The sequence below is a fragment of the Salvia hispanica genome, chromosome 6 (genome assembly GCF_023119035.1).
Source record: "Salvia hispanica cultivar TCC Black 2014 chromosome 6, UniMelb_Shisp_WGS_1.0, whole genome shotgun sequence".
Lineage (NCBI taxonomy): Eukaryota > Viridiplantae > Streptophyta > Magnoliopsida > Lamiales > Lamiaceae > Salvia > Salvia hispanica.
Genome location: NC_062970.1, coordinates 34,907,293 through 34,922,516, shown reverse-complemented (window position 1 = coordinate 34,922,516; position 15,224 = coordinate 34,907,293). Strand labels below are relative to the sequence as shown.

The following is a 15,224-nucleotide window of genomic DNA, read 5'->3' as shown; positions in this document are numbered from 1 at the left end:
TAATTTCTATATATTGAAATTTTTTTCACTATTTTTTTTCCTCTCGTACATTCTTCTTGCACATTCGTATAGATAAAACTATTTTTTCGTAGACGGTTTTTGCAAACTTGTGTACTACTAGCATGTTATAATAGTAACATTTCTTATAGATGCAAAAATGATAAATAATCAGAAAAAAAAAACAAGATGGTTTTCATAATTACCTATTCTCTTTGCAACTGTCATGTTTTTTCAGTTTGAATTTACCACTCATATTATTTTAAGTAAATATATTTTTATAATAAGCTGATATTCATTATCTATAATACTAATATTTTAATTATATTTTCAGTGTCATTTAGCATAACAATTTAAATGAATTTGCGTATGTGAGTGGGTGGGGCTGACGAAGTACGTTTACTCCGTCCATGACAAAAATATGCAGTCAGAAATAAAAATGGTGGTTTTGTGACAGCTACCTTCGCTTTAATATTCCCCCCCACCACCACTCACCCAACACATTCTTTCTTCCCATTTCTTCCTACGCTACTATACTCTCTCTCTCTCTCTAACTTCACCTTTTCCGATTCATGGCCGATCTCGACTCCAACCCCGCCGATTCCCTCGCCTCCACCCCACGCTCCGACCACCACAACCTCCACGATGACGCCCCGCAGCCACGCGTCCGCTTCATGTGCAGTTTCGGCGGCAAAATCCTCCCCCGCCCCCACGACAACCAGCTCCGCTACTTCGGCGGCGACACTCGCATCGTCGCCATCCACCGCCACACCACCTTCGCCGCTCTCCTCTCCAAGCTCTCCAAGCTTTCCGGTAAACTAATTTTCAATTTCAATTTCAATTTTTGAATTGAACTGCCTGCGATGAAGAATTGTATTTCAGTTTTGATTTTGATTTTGATTTTGATCCAATTGAAACGGTTTTCGATAGGTATAACCAACATAAGCATAAAGTACCAGCTCCCCAACGAGGACCTCGACGCGCTGATAACCGTCACCGCCGACGAGGACGTCGAGAACATGATGGAGGAGTACGATCGCCTGAGCCAGAGCCAGAAATCGGCTCGCCTCCGCCTCTTCCTATTCCCGATCGACGACAACCTCAACGACTCCAGAGCCTCCAGCATCAACTCGCTCCTCGACGGCTCCGCCAAGCGCGAGAGCTGGTTCGTCGACGTTCTCAACGGCGGACCCACCGCCGGTTCGGTTCTCGAGCGCGGCCGCTCCGAGGTCTCCTCGATCGTCTCCGAAGTGCCGGATTACTTATTCGGGTTGGATAATTCCGACGATGCGTTGAAAGAGGGCAGCACCAAACTCAGGAACAAAAACCTCCCAAACGACAACGTTTCGATGTCGGATCCGGGCTCACCCGCCCCGGTCGTCTCATCTCCATTCTGCTCCACATCCTCGTCCCTGGCCCCACCCAACTTACAAATGATTCCGGATCTTCCGCCCGTGAAAACCCGACCCGTTAACCCGGTCCAGGCTGCAGAGCATATAAAGGAGAGTGAAATGCTGCACGATAAAATGGCCTCTCAACCAACCGGGTATTCGGGTGGACCCGTTTGGCACTACCCGAACCCGCAGGTGCAGCCCATGCCCGCGGTGTATTACATGCCCGGCAGTCACGTGCAGGCCGCCAACGCCTCCGTTCCACAGGTTCCGATCCGGGCACAGTTTCTGCAGTCGTACCCGGTTCCATCGGGTCAAGTACCCATGGGATATCCGGGCATGAATCACGTGTATGGAGCGGGTGTGAGGCCGTATGAAGTGCCCACCCGTTTCATCACTGATAATTCGGGTCAGCCGGTTTATTATAACGGGCCGCCGAGGAACATGGCCGTTGTTCCGGGTTCTTATCCGGGTATGGGTGTGCCCGGAGGGGAAGAGGCACAGGCACCCGGCCCGGACATGATGTCGGGTCGGATCTCCCAAGGATCATGAAATATAGGTCTAAAATCAGGTAACCTATAATGATTTGCAAAATGGGGAAGGGAATTCAAATGTTTATGTTTATTTGATGATACTCATTTTTGTTATGGTGGGACATAAGAATGTTTTATATCTTTGGTTTGGGTTGTGGTTAATATGTGGATAGGATTTTGTTGCTCATAATTCAATTTGCTGTTGGATCAAATTGTATAGACAATAATTCAGATGCCAAAGAACTAAATATAGATTCTTTTTTGGGTGAAGTGCATATATACATGAGTGTGATCTATCGCTACCTTTTGTTTAAGACAAAATTAACTTTAATGGATCCCACTAATAAAAAGGAATAAATTATTTAAATAAACTTAGTTATTATCATTTATTTAATATATAAATAACCTTTCAACTTCATTGTTTTATCGACTCTTTGTAGAAATTTGAAAACAACATTGTGAATTCCACGATCTGAAAAAAAATAGTGAAAATGCAAGTTTTTATGTACGATTTTTAGTTTTCGTGATATGTTGGATTTTCTGCACGTTCTTTGCTAAATTGTCAGTGTTATTCTTTAATGTCATAACTTGCAGTATCACGATTCTTTCTTTTTTAAAAGACATAAATTGAATGAATAGCTTCTATTAGATTTAATTAGAAGTCAACTTTGTAGCTACTTATTTTTTTAGTGATGGAGCCCGTTATCTTTGTCTTTACATTATACATTTATACGGAGTAGTAAATAAAGAGATACTCCTACAATTTTTACCTTTCATAAATGTGGATATTATAGTTGCACATCTTATGAAAATGACTCATTTCACATATTGTCTGTTCTGCAAATTTTCAAATTTAATACATGACGCATCTTTTTAATTAACTGAATTGAGGGTAAAAAATGGAGAGAATTTTAAATTTAGCATATGTACAGATGTACTACTTTCTCACTTGTATTTATGCGATACTTAAAAAAACTTTGATTAAATATGATTAGTGATTTTTTATTTCTAAAACACCCGTCAACAATGATGGATTATTTTGATCATATTACTACTGTCTTATCTGCTTTCTCTCGCCTCTCATATTCTTCTAATTTTTTTTTATATAGTATTTTATGGGTGTGATAAAATGCAAACTTATATATGGTACAAACTCAAAACTCTTCAACAGTTTCAACACTGTTTCAATACAATATCAACACATTGTAAAATTTTAAGATTTTAATGTCAACACAGTATCAACACAATATTAACACAACATTAATCATTGACTACCGTTGAAATCTTGTTGATGTTTTCCCGTTGATGCTTTTTGTGATCTGTTGCCATTTTTCAATGGTCCAGATTATAGTTTTGCGTTTGTACAATATCTAGAGTTTTCATTTAATCACATTCCAGTGTTTTATAGCCTCCCTTTTTCCTCTCTCCTCTATCTTCTTGGTATATTTGCAATAAAAAAAACTAGTTGGCAATAACGGATCTAAGATTTTGAAATCAAGGATGCGAAAAATAATTACGATAACTTAAAATATGATAAAAAAAATACTCAAATGTCAAAAATGCAATATTAGATATTGATGAAAAAACGCTACTCCATATATCACCTTAAAATATAGTACTACCACAACTAAGAAAGGTTAACCAAAATAGGAATAATTACAATCACTTAAAAAGTAGAAAGTCGATAGAAAATTGCTATAATGTCTCACATTTAAAATACTAAAAAAGAAAATGCATTAGAAAATGATAAAAGTTAAAAATTGAACAATAAGGAATCAAACCCTACTCTAAATACGAGAAGACCAACTTTTTCACCACTTAGGTCACTTAAGCGACAATATTAAGATATCTAAATTCGGCATAAAGAAATTATATTCTGGGGTACAAGTGCAGTTGTACACCTTGTTATACGCTGCATCCGCCACTGATAGAGAGTGTGTGAGTTGACCTAGCTAGTGATAAAGTTATTAGATTCGAGTACGATTCAATCATGACGTTACCATTAAATTTCTCTATTTGCCTATATAAAAAATTCACATTCGAATTAAATCACGAAAATAAATGAAAATCAAAATAATTATTAACACATGTATGGAGTGTCATCAAGAAAATATTTAAGTGGTCAAGACATACCACTTGGCAATATGACGTGGTATGTCCACTCAATGAATTTATGACAAGTAAAGAGCCATGTATGGAAATTAACAAATGTTAATAAATCTACTCATAATTCTAAAATATTCTATAATATTGAAAATTTCCCAAAATTTTGTTAGCGTAAGAAATTCAATATTTAAAAAAAAAAATTATAATACACTATTAAATATTCTTTATAACATAATAATTAGCATGAAAATTTATGAATAGAATTGTGTAATAGAATTAGTAATATATTAATTATAAGATCTACGTAGTCAATATTTATTAAATTAAATCCACTACCATGAATATATGAATATTCTATTAGCTATAGAGTATAATTTTTTTTAGAATATTCATGTATGTGTATTATGTATATACATACATGAGATGCTTATAAATTTTCCATATTTTAGAATTAATATAAATTAAACTAATAAATAAACGATTATATATATTGTGTGTAAAGTAAATAAACTATATGAATAATTCTATTTATAAGTTATTATTCTAACTAGTATTATGTTATAGTAACTAATATTTTATATTATTTCATAATTTTTTTTAAAAAAATCTTGAATTTCTTAAATGCTATTAAGAAAAAATTAAATATTAAAAATTGCTAATTATACGCTAATAAGTTTTTGGAAATTTTTCAGTATTATAGAATATTTTAAAATTATGAGTAGTCATTAGTTTATATTTGTTAGTTTCCATATATAGCTCTTCACTTGTCATAAATTTATTGAATAGACGTACCACATCATATTGCCAACTGGTATGGCTTGACCACTATATATTTTCTCAGTGTCGTCACCAAATTTCTTAGGGTGACATAACCAGAGAGAAGCTAAAGTAACCGCCACCACATTTAACCGTGCTCCTATCTCACTTTACATATTAGAGCATCCTTAACCCCGTCCCAATTTCAGGCCCCAAGTTCCCTCCACGTCATCATTCCCTCAAATTTGAGTCCGAGACCGCAACTCCTCTAACCTTACAGGCCTCATCCCAAGCCACAACTATTAAATTACACTCTTCACAACTCCAGCCTATATTATTTGTAAAAATTAAAAACATTGAGCAATTATAACACGAGAAATTCATTTTTAATACAAAAATAATAAATTTTAAACTAAAAAAATTTAAAAATTAGAACATTAAAAAAAGTGGGAAAAAAAATTTTAATTCTGAAAATCAAACACGTAGACCCTCTCCCTCTCTCTCTCTCTCTTCTTCTTCTTCCTCCCTTTTCTTCCTCTCCCCCTCCCTCTTCTTCCTCCTCCAACGCCGGGCTGGGATGTTGGGCGTGCGGCACGGGCACGATTAACGCGCGTTCGGGATGGCCCCCGGGCGCGGCTGCGTCCCCGGGACTGGCCCAGGCCGGAAATTGCGCTCCTCCAACGCATCGTGACGCGGGCCGGGACCCAACAGCTGCCCGGCCCCGCGCGTTAAAGATGCTCTTATGGGTCCTAATAAACACCTCTTTTAAGATCAAGTCCCACACAGTTTTTCTAGGGCAAAAACCAACATGGACTTTAAGTAAACCTCATAGTCTTGTTTTCATTACATCAAATCGATGTTTACTTCATGCGAGATACAAAAATACATAATGTTCAGAGCTAGGTTGGTATAAGTTTTACCTAGGACTGACTAATCGTGTGGGTTTGGTCATTATCTTGTTGAATGGGGATTATAAGATAAAGAAATACATGTTTGCAAAAAATCAGATGTCTATCAGTCGATAGCATTGGAAACAGAAAAGGTAAAATGGATTATTCAGACATGTGCCCTTATTATCGAAATTGTAGATAACGTGGTGAAAAAAATTTCAAGAATAGTTAAAAAAAAATATGAATTGTGATTATCTCCTATGTTGAAAACTATACATGATACTACCTCCGTCCCACATTAAGTGCCACATTTAGTATGTACACGAGTATTAAGAAATGTAAAGAAAAATGAGTTGAATAAGTTAGTGGATTACGAGTCTCACTTATATATATTAGTTTCATAATAAAAGGTGAGTAGAATTGGTTGGTGTAATGTGAGGTCTAATTAACATTTATGGTAAAAGTGAAATGTGACTCTTATTGTGGGAGAGACCGAAAATGCCAAAATGTGACACTTATTGTGGAACGGATGTAGTATTAAAATTCATTGGGAATCGAAAAAGTTAGAACTCAAATGTCTAGAAATGTAATTTGTAATTCACTTCAAAACTAATGATGTCACATGTTTTCAAAAATCATTGATATAAGAGTGAACTACATATTTAAGCCATATATTTGTCACGATGCACGTTTGCGGCCTCTATACTTATACTTATGCACGTTTTAAGATTCTTTTCACTTTTGGCCTTTTTTCGGACCAAAACACAACCAATGGAGTAGATGAAAAATTTGTACATTATTTTCTCTCTTTCTTTCTTTTTCCTCTTTCCTCTTTCCGGAAATGACTTAAGCATGTTTCTCTATAAAAGCATGCGATTTAAATTTATGCCACGAGGAACGAGACAGAAAACCTAGACGAGGGTTCCAGCAACATTTCCAGTTACAAACTTACAAGAATATCTCAGCCTTTAGATCTGAGAACCTATCTAAAAGCTTTCAGATGAAGGGTGCACACTTTTAAAACGTGAAAAATCACATTGTATTTCCCCGTCGAAAATTAAATGGCTACAATGATTACTTAATCATCCATGTAGAGATACATAATAAAAAAAAATGGAGTATCATACGGCACGAATCTCAGCTTTATCATATGCCCTAACAGTGTTATCCGAAATCCCAAAGGCATTTCCTAAAAGCTTCACTTTCCATAATCGAATCGATCTCCAAATGAGTTAATAATCATAAACATATGTTACCACTAATGAAAAAATGAACATTTTTTCTTTCTTAGTTTACCTGAACTCTTTTAAGGAATACATTAAGAAGTGCCTCATAGTATCCTTCAGATAATCTTTTAGCTCTATCGAGTGTGGCTTTAAGCCTCAAACCCCATATTCTTGTACCGCTGCCTTGAAATTATTACCCCTATAGCTTTACACTGGCCGGGCTTTCATCCTGGTAAGCCCAAGTGATGTATGCCGGTGACCGGAGCTCTGAGTAGCTCACTCCAAGAACCAACGTTCTTTTGCTCTACATTCTCCGCGAGCTAATGGGCTTCATCAATAGCTTCAAGTTCATTGATGAACCTATGAAAGGAAGATAAAGGAGGAGGAGGAGGAAAGCGAGAAAATAGAGTACAAATTTGCCCTCTACCCTTTTGGGGGTGTTTTCATCTGAAAAAAGATCAAAAAGTGAAAAGAACCTTAAAACGTGCATACACACAAATATAAGGTCCACAAATGATTTTTAATATGTATAGGGCCCACAAACATTCGTCATAAGAGCATCCCCATCCGTGCTCTTATTAGTCTGAAAAAAGATCAAAAAGTGAAAAGAACCTTAAAACGTGCATACGCACAAATATAAGGTCCACAAATGATTTTTAATATGTATAGGGCCCACACATAAGAGCATCCCCATCCGTGCTCTTAAATAAGAGCACGGAGGTGGGTCCGGACCCACTTTTACTCCTTGTCCTTAGGCAATAGCACAACACCCACATCCATGCTCTTCCGCAAGGACAAGCTCAAGGGTCCCACCATTCTATTATTCAATTTAAATACTTTAATTACTAAAAACATTTCTACAATATAAAAATACATTAAAATATAAAAAATACATAATTAAATCCTAAAAAATAAAAATTACAAAATTAAAATCCTAAAAAATAAAAATACATAATTAAAATCCTAGAAAATAAAAAAAATACATAATTAAAAACCTATAAATTAAAAATTATATAATTAAGACTAAAAAATACCCTCGTGGAAGACTAGTCCTCTATCCCCAATGTTCTTTGGAGACCCCGTATCATTGCCACATGTGTTGCAAGTTGGTCGGGAGTCATGTTAGACCTATCGGTCGCATTGAGTTGACCCAAAAGGGTCCACAACGAGTTGGTTGGGGGTTGAGGTGGCACAAAGGGAGCGGGGGCGGATGGAGTCGGGGCGCGACAACGGTTGGTCGTCGCCTTCTTCTTTCCTTGCGGCCGGCGGGAACTGCTCTGGCCAGCGTCAGGGCTACCCGAAGTTAGTTCCGACAAGCTGGGTAGCCACTTCATCGGAGGCGCCGTCGGATAGGGCTACCGACCTCGACCGTTTGCTGAAGGAGCTGGAGGAGGATGCTACTACACCACCCCTATACTTCTCATGATGACACGCCTCCTGCCATAAGCTGAGGTACTTGAACGGTTTCAAGTTCAAGGATTGGTAGGTCGCCAAGGCGGCACTGATGATGTCGAGCTCGCTCTTGCCGCTCCCCGCCGACCGCTCTTTCTGGAGGTAATACCCTTGGAACTTACCGATTGCGTAGTTGGCTCTGTAGATGGAATTGCGCATCATACTATCATTGCGATAGATGGTTCCCTTGGGCCGATTTTCAGCAAGACGCCACGTAAGGATGCTCAGCGGCACAGGCATGCTCTTGTTTAAGAGCAGCGTTGTGCCGGACGAGCTGCAACGACGGACGGCCGCCCATTGCAGATGCTCTAATAATTATATGGCCTAAATATGTAGTTCAATCTTGATATAAAGAATCAAACATACGGTATTCTTTTATTCTCATATCATTCGTACATATTATGCCCTTATAATTTTCATCTATTAACATTAATAAAATGGGTTAATCGAATAGAGAGCGAGTGTTCGATTTTGATAAATATATAGTAGTATTACATTGGCCACATCCAATAAACTAAGGTTAATTTTAAAAACATACCCTTGTGATAAAATAGGGTTAAAAAGCATTAGTATTTGCGTCTCAACCAAACATACCTTAAAAAAAAAAACCAAACGCTTAGCTTGGCTTCCTTCCTACATACTATAACTTGGTTTCACCGCATAATGAACACAAACCCACACACCATTGCGCCTCTCTCTATCTCTCTCTCTAAAATTCTTTATTAGAAACTCCTCTGTTTTATTGCGTCTCTGCTTCCCTCCGCCGCAAGCACCTCCCCAATCCCCCCCAAACTCCTCACAATTCTCCGCTACTGACCGCAACAATTCCATCAAAAAAAAGGGTTTTATTCAAGTATTGATGCCGTGATATCTGATGGCGGCACCACCTGTGAAATCGCAACCATTGCACAACTTCTCCCTCCCCCACCTCAAATGGGCCCACAAGAACTCCTCCTCCCCCCACAACCACCGCTTCCGCCGCCGCGATTCCGCTGATCACCACCCCGATTCCGACCCCAAGCACCCGCCGCCACCGCTGGACGACGCTGCAGCGGCGGAGGAGGAGGCCAAGCCGTGGAAGCTGCGGCCGAGGAAGGAGCCCATCAAGGCGGCGTCGAGTTCCAAAAAGGACACCGCGAACAATGATGGCAGCAGCAACGCGCTCAAGTCGCAGCGGCTGAGGGAAGGGGCCCACCAGAGCGGCGGCGTTGAGCGCAACTCGAAGAGGAAGGTCTGGATTTCTCTGTCGAGGGAAGAAATTGAGGAGGATGTCTACGCCTTGACCGGAGGCAAGCCCGCCCGCCGCCCCAAAAAGTGGCCTAAGAATGTTCAGAAACAACTTGAAGTATGTCATCTACATATACATTTACATATTCCTGATTTTGATATTTTGATTTCTTACAAGGGTTTTCATTTTCCCCCTTTTTGTATCAGGGTGTATTTCCTGGATTGTATTTGGTTGGAGTTGCGGCCGACTCTTATCGGGTTATGATGTCTTGGTATGGCCTGATTTTCCCGTTTCTTTGTATATTTGAAGCTCTTCTGCATGCATGTTATGGAACTGTGTGCTGCTATTTTGTGTGAAATTCCAACAATTATTGATGGATTAGTGTTTAATTATGCATCAGGAATAAGGGCATTGTGGTTGCTTTTGTCTGGATTGGTGTTTTTGAATGTTTACTCTGTGTTGCTGCCTGCATTATCTTCAATTTCTTTTGAGTTGAACTGGTTTGGTTTGATTTTCCCTAACTTGCTTGAGAATCTGATGTGCAGAGGTAGATCCGATGTTGATATGAAGATTATAAAGCAAATGGTTCCTTGGTAGAGGTATAGTATTGGTGCAAACAAGGATGACAGTTATGGTGAAACAGATTAATGGTTATATATAGTATTTAATTTCTATCTTCGGTAGCTTATTTTGGGCATTATCTAGAATTTAGGGGCTTAAGCGGTGGTTCACTTTTATCATGTAAGCTTTAAGCTTTTTTGTGAATGAATTAGTTGGATCCAGCATTTGTTGCAATGCAAATACCATATTGGCTTTAAGAGGCGCTTAACATTATTATGGAAACTTCCCATGTTAACGTGTTCATAATGTGAGCTGGAAATGCTCATGTTTATGCTTTCTTGCGCCTGGTTCTTTGCTAGTATTATGTGTTGTTATACTTATCTAATCCCTGTTGTTCAAAGATGATTTATATGATTTCTGTTCCTTTGAGTATGTATATTTATGTCCGTTCATGCAATGCAACTTCCCTTGATCGGCTTAAAGTGTATGATAAATGTGCTGTAAATCCTCTGTTTGGGCTTTTGTTAGCAATCTCCGTGTTATATGCATAATTCGTGGCTAGTAAGTAGTAGCTGTCATTTATTTCTACATGTTACTGTTTTATCTGAATGTGGATGGATTAGTTAATAGAATAGATCTTCGATCTATTTAGAACCTTAATATTTGTATCTATCCTTGTAAGACTATAGGTGGTTTTGATGAAGTATGTTACTCTGCATTTCAATGTGATGTTCAACAAATAAGTTTTAATCCCAGAGAATCACTTAGATGATTCATTGCAGCAGGAATCTTAACATATCTTTCTGAACTTGAATGGCTGGCTTAGTGGATGTTGTAGCATGTTGTGAGCACAATACTAAAGATATGCTGAATAGCAACAGACTGTTTTATATCTGAAACTAGAGATACTGAGAAGAATGGCTTAGGAAGTAAGTACCATCCTAAAATATGGAGCATATAAGAAGGCACATTGCTTGTTTGGAACTTAAAGTTTTCTTTCTTTCGTATTTCCTTTTTGGCTCATTTAAGAAAAAAATTAGCTTACCTCATCGAAACCTAGTATGAACTGAGTAGCCTCCACCATTATTGCTAGAGCTTATAAACTGGTAATGCCAGAAATTTATGTGCATTTTTTGATGATGAGATTGGAAAAAGCAAAATGTATCTTCGACTTTCTTGATGTGGCACACTATATGTTCAGTCGCGTTTTCTGCACTCTTGAAGAGTATAACTGATGAATAGCTCTTCAAGAGTGAAATTGTGATTCTTGATGTTTCAGCTTGCCATGCCACCTTCTTGTCAAAGTTGTGATGTACTATTAGTCGGAAGGGATCAGCTAATGCTTTTCCTAAGACATTTGCTCATACACTAATAATAGATTGACATGTGTACATTCTTTAAAAAAATGAAAAATAAATTAAATTCTATGTGGCATCTCTTCCTCCCCTCACGCTCCACGTTCACTGAATTCAACTTTCATTTCATCTTCCCACAACTCTCAACCTTTTGAACATCATATTGCCGCCGGCAAAAGCCAAACACCACCTCTGCCTCTCTCTCACCCCCTTCCAAACTATTGATGATTTGTATCTATTGCAAGTGGTTGTAGATGTGGATAAGTTGATAATGATAGTGATACATAGGAATTTTTGCAGTAACTTTCCGGCTGATAGTAGGATACACCGGTGGCTTTGACGTGATCCGTTTGAATGAGGCCGGACATTCTGGAGGCGGGGACACCTTTTTGACGGAGAGGAAGGCTCTGATCTTAAAGGCAGGGTCGTATATTTGGATGAGATTGGTTAGATCCTCATCGCAGGTGATCGAAATCAAAGCGTCCAGATCATCCACGGGCAATTGGCACCTCAAACTTACCGATGATCCACACATCTCTCCCATCCTCACCAACAGCTCTTTAATTTACGAATTAACACGAGTAATAAAATCAATACAAAACCTAAATCTGAATCAATTATTCTACGCAATCGAGATTATAGATAGGTTCGTGTAAACTGCGAGAAAGTACTGAGCGGAAAACGAAATGGAGCTATCGGCGGAGAGGAGGCGGGTTTGACCTCTGTGATAGCGGAGCTTGCCGTCTGAGTGGCGGGGTGTGAGAGGAGGAAAAGATGCCACATAGGATTTAATTTATATTTCATTTTTTCAAAAAGTATACACGTGTAAATTTATTATTAATGTATGAGCAAATGTCTTAGGAAAAGCATTAGTTGATCCCTTCCGGCTATTAGTTTGGTGAGAGTCTTGCAGTGAATATGATTTGTTTTGGTTGAAATTTTATGTCAAAATCATTTTGGTTCGTTTAATGATTGAGCTAAGAAATTATGGTCGTAACCTGAAATGTCTTGTAAAGTAGGATTAATTTCATAACAGATTATTAAATTATAATATTTATATCAAATTAGCTACTAAACATTAATTTGTTTCAAGATTAATAGTACTCCATTAAACTTTATCTCTTTAAAATTTAACCACCTAATTTTCATATTCTCTTTTCACATTTTGTTCTGCTTCCATAATTTATAGGGGGTTTGACGAATTACCCATTTATTTCATGCGGCCTTAGGAGGATGAATATAAAAATAGAAAGCTTTAATATTTTTTCTCAAGAGTGCAAAACGAGATTAACGTGGAAGAAGTTAGAAGACTTTGACATGCAATGTGAGTATCTAAAATTCTGCTTACAACGTAAACTTGAACGGTCAGAAGACTCGGATCATTTTTGAAGTTGGAAGAATATTGTTTTCTGGTGGTGTCACCGTGTCAGCCTATTTGACAAATAATATAACAAATTCAGCTTAAATAAAAATAGTTAGATAGCATTTTAATGATAATTTATAATAAAATAACTTAAAAATGAATTATCCTCAAACAATGGTTACTTTTAGTGCAACGATTACATAATTATGACTAAATCAAAATATTACTCCACGTGAGAAAGCTAGAGCTGCAGTAGACGAATTAGAAAATCAAAATACAACCTGTGGCACCTTTCTCTTGCACAGTTGAGGGGAATAATTGCATTACAACAAAGATGAAACCATATAGTAGTATAGTCTGTCATACTAAGGTAAAATATATAGTACTCCTAAAAAACAAACTCCAATTGTATCTATACAATCTCAAGATCAAGTCTTGGTTGCTGGTCTCACGAGCCCGAGGCCCGACCCACTTCCCAAATGTTTAAAGTCTTTGGCTTCGAGATGATCCCCATGGCCTGCAAAACCAGTTCCTCCCTTGGCAAGATTGACAAGATGCCTCTCTTTGCAAGGCTTGTCACAGGCTAAACAAACCTTATCGACGGCAACAAACTGATCAGCACACTTCTTGCAGAAGACGTGCCCGCAAGAACTCAAGGCCACAAGTGAAAGTGTATTTGTTAGTGTCACCTTGCAGCTAGGGCAGACATAAGTTTTGTCAAGAGAAGTTGATCTCTTCTCTTCATTAGTGTCTTCTATGAAAACCAAGGGAAAAAGTGTCTTCAACCTGAGTTTTTCGTTCCCTTCAGGGCATTTTGTGTCTGTTGACGGGGCATGTACTTTATTAGGAGCTTCAGGGGTTGCGGAAGGTAGCCAAAATGCCTTCATCGTACGGAGTGCTTCCTCTTCATATGAAGTTGTCTTTACACTGTTGGCTCCATGGAAACCGTTCTTGTCACTATTGTAGTTCTTATCATTGTACTGAGGTATCGCTCCATGGTTCTGCTGATCAAATGCATCGAGCTCTCTAGCTTTTTGCAGCATTAGCTTCTCCTCTTCGTCTTCTTTTTCCTGTTTCTGTTGAGCAGCATGGGCGGCTGACTTCCTGCATTTGGTACAAATCTCTTTCAATATAAAATCACAAGAAAAAATATACTACTCTGTACCGTATAAACTTCTCTCCGGTCCTCAATCGATTGATCAGAGAAGTCAATAAAAACAGGATCCCGAACACAATTAAGTGGTAACTTCCCAAAATCTCGTATTTACTTATGGGATAGAGTGTTATCCATTTACTACAACATAAAATAGATGATATGATACATAACCAATCCAAGATATGTAAGGCAGATTTGAGTAGAAATTGACTGACAGCATAAACAGAACAGTAAGGCTCAGAAAGTAGCCAAAGCAAGGTGGTCTTAAGAGTCAAGAGATTCTTCAATTTGAACAAATCCTTTCTTACTTGCTTTGAGCAAGAAAAGTAAACATTGAAACTAAAAAGATGAAGACATGAATCAATAGTAAACAAGATGGGATGACATCCTAAGTCAATAACAATCACCAATATACTTGAAACACAGTGCTTAGATAATAATATAGAATTCATCAACAACTGCAACTCATTGAACAGATTCTACACCACTATGATAGGTCATCAGCAAAACAAAAAAAATTGCACTTCACTTAGCACACAGCAGTGAACCAACTAAACCGATATTCAAGCAATTAGCATTTAAAACAAAAAAATTGAATGCATAAACATAGCAGGTAAAGATGGTGACCTGTGAATATCTTTCTTCTGTGCCAAAAGACATTCCAAAATGCACTCCTTGCAGAAAACATGGCCCTTGCCGCACGACATAGGCTCAATAAAGGGCTTCAAGCAGAGGGAACATGTGTCGAAGGGCTTGATGGAATCCCTTCCCAGTCTCTCATTCTGCGTGCCGTACCCTAGCTTCCGCTTCTCATCGTACGTGAAGAATGCTAAATCGTTGTTGTTCTTCGAGTGTCTCTGAGGCATAATTGGCGATCTGAGATTCAAGAACTCGGAAGAATGGTTTCAATTTGGGGAATTAGGGAAAGCGATGTCGAGGGAAAGAAACCCTAGATTGGATCGAACGAGACTAATCTTTTTTGCAATTTGGGAAAAGCTGTTAATCCAAACAGGTCACTAGAAATTCAGAATTGATGCCAATTGGGCCCCCAGAATACCAGGCCACGTTGGGCGTCTATATAGAAAATGGGCTTGGCCCAACCGAATTCAATAATGAGACTCTTCACCTAAATTAATTTGGTTAAATTCTAATTTATTCCAAAATTTGGTTAAATTCTAATTTATTCCAAAATTTAAACTCACACTCTTTC

General features: G+C 38.1%; 3 protein-coding genes across 4 annotated transcripts; 2 read left to right on the top strand and 1 right to left on the bottom strand.

Moving 5' to 3' along the window:
* The first annotated feature begins 469 nt into the window (after positions 1 to 469).
* Positions 470 to 2,191, top strand: LOC125191769. The gene is made up of 2 exons (XM_048089181.1): positions 470 to 810; positions 928 to 2,191. Exons 1-2 carry the CDS (start codon positions 570 to 572, stop codon positions 1,938 to 1,940), a joined length of 1,254 nt encoding a protein of 417 aa, XP_047945138.1. The 5' UTR covers positions 470 to 569; the 3' UTR covers positions 1,941 to 2,191.
* A 6,816-nt stretch (positions 2,192 to 9,007) lies between these two features.
* On the top strand, positions 9,008 to 10,397 carry LOC125192977. Its single transcript, XM_048090664.1, has 3 exons — positions 9,008 to 9,696; positions 9,786 to 9,850; positions 10,125 to 10,397. Coding segments are annotated over exons 1-3 (537 nt in total). The 5' UTR covers positions 9,008 to 9,225; the 3' UTR covers positions 10,126 to 10,397.
* A 2,694-nt stretch (positions 10,398 to 13,091) lies between these two features.
* Positions 13,092 to 14,993, bottom strand: LOC125191714 (E3 ubiquitin-protein ligase CSU1-like). 2 transcript variants are annotated; one of them, XM_048089122.1, is made up of 3 exons: positions 14,642 to 14,993; positions 13,645 to 13,962; positions 13,092 to 13,554 (listed from the first exon to the last, which is right to left on the bottom strand). In XM_048089122.1, exons 1-3 carry the CDS (start codon positions 14,878 to 14,880, stop codon positions 13,287 to 13,289), a joined length of 825 nt encoding a protein of 274 aa, XP_047945079.1. In that variant the 5' UTR covers positions 14,881 to 14,993; the 3' UTR covers positions 13,092 to 13,286. The 2 variants fall into 2 exon arrangements, with proteins under 2 accessions (XP_047945079.1, XP_047945078.1); XM_048089121.1 differs by having other exon boundaries at positions 13,092 to 13,962.
* Between the last annotated feature and the right edge of the window lie 231 nt (positions 14,994 to 15,224).

Excerpts from the sequence above, each read along its gene's own strand:
- LOC125192977 (XM_048090664.1), top strand. The coding sequence starts at position 9,226 with ATGGCGGCACCACCTGTGAAATCGCAACCATTGCACAACTTCTCCCTC. Across the intron at positions 9,697-9,785 it reads ATGTTCAGAAACAACTTGAA|GGTGTATTTCCTGGATTGTA; the intron begins GTATGTCATCTA and ends TTTTTGTATCAG.
- LOC125191714 (XM_048089121.1), bottom strand. The coding sequence starts at position 14,880 with ATGCCTCAGAGACACTCGAAGAACAACAACGATTTAGCATTCTTCACG. Across the intron at positions 13,963-14,641 it reads CAGAAGAAAGATATTCACAG|GAAGTCAGCCGCCCATGCTG; the intron begins GTCACCATCTTT and ends TACCAAATGCAG.
- LOC125191769 (XM_048089181.1), top strand. The coding sequence starts at position 570 with ATGGCCGATCTCGACTCCAACCCCGCCGATTCCCTCGCCTCCACCCCA. Across the intron at positions 811-927 it reads CAAGCTCTCCAAGCTTTCCG|GTATAACCAACATAAGCATA; the intron begins GTAAACTAATTT and ends GGTTTTCGATAG.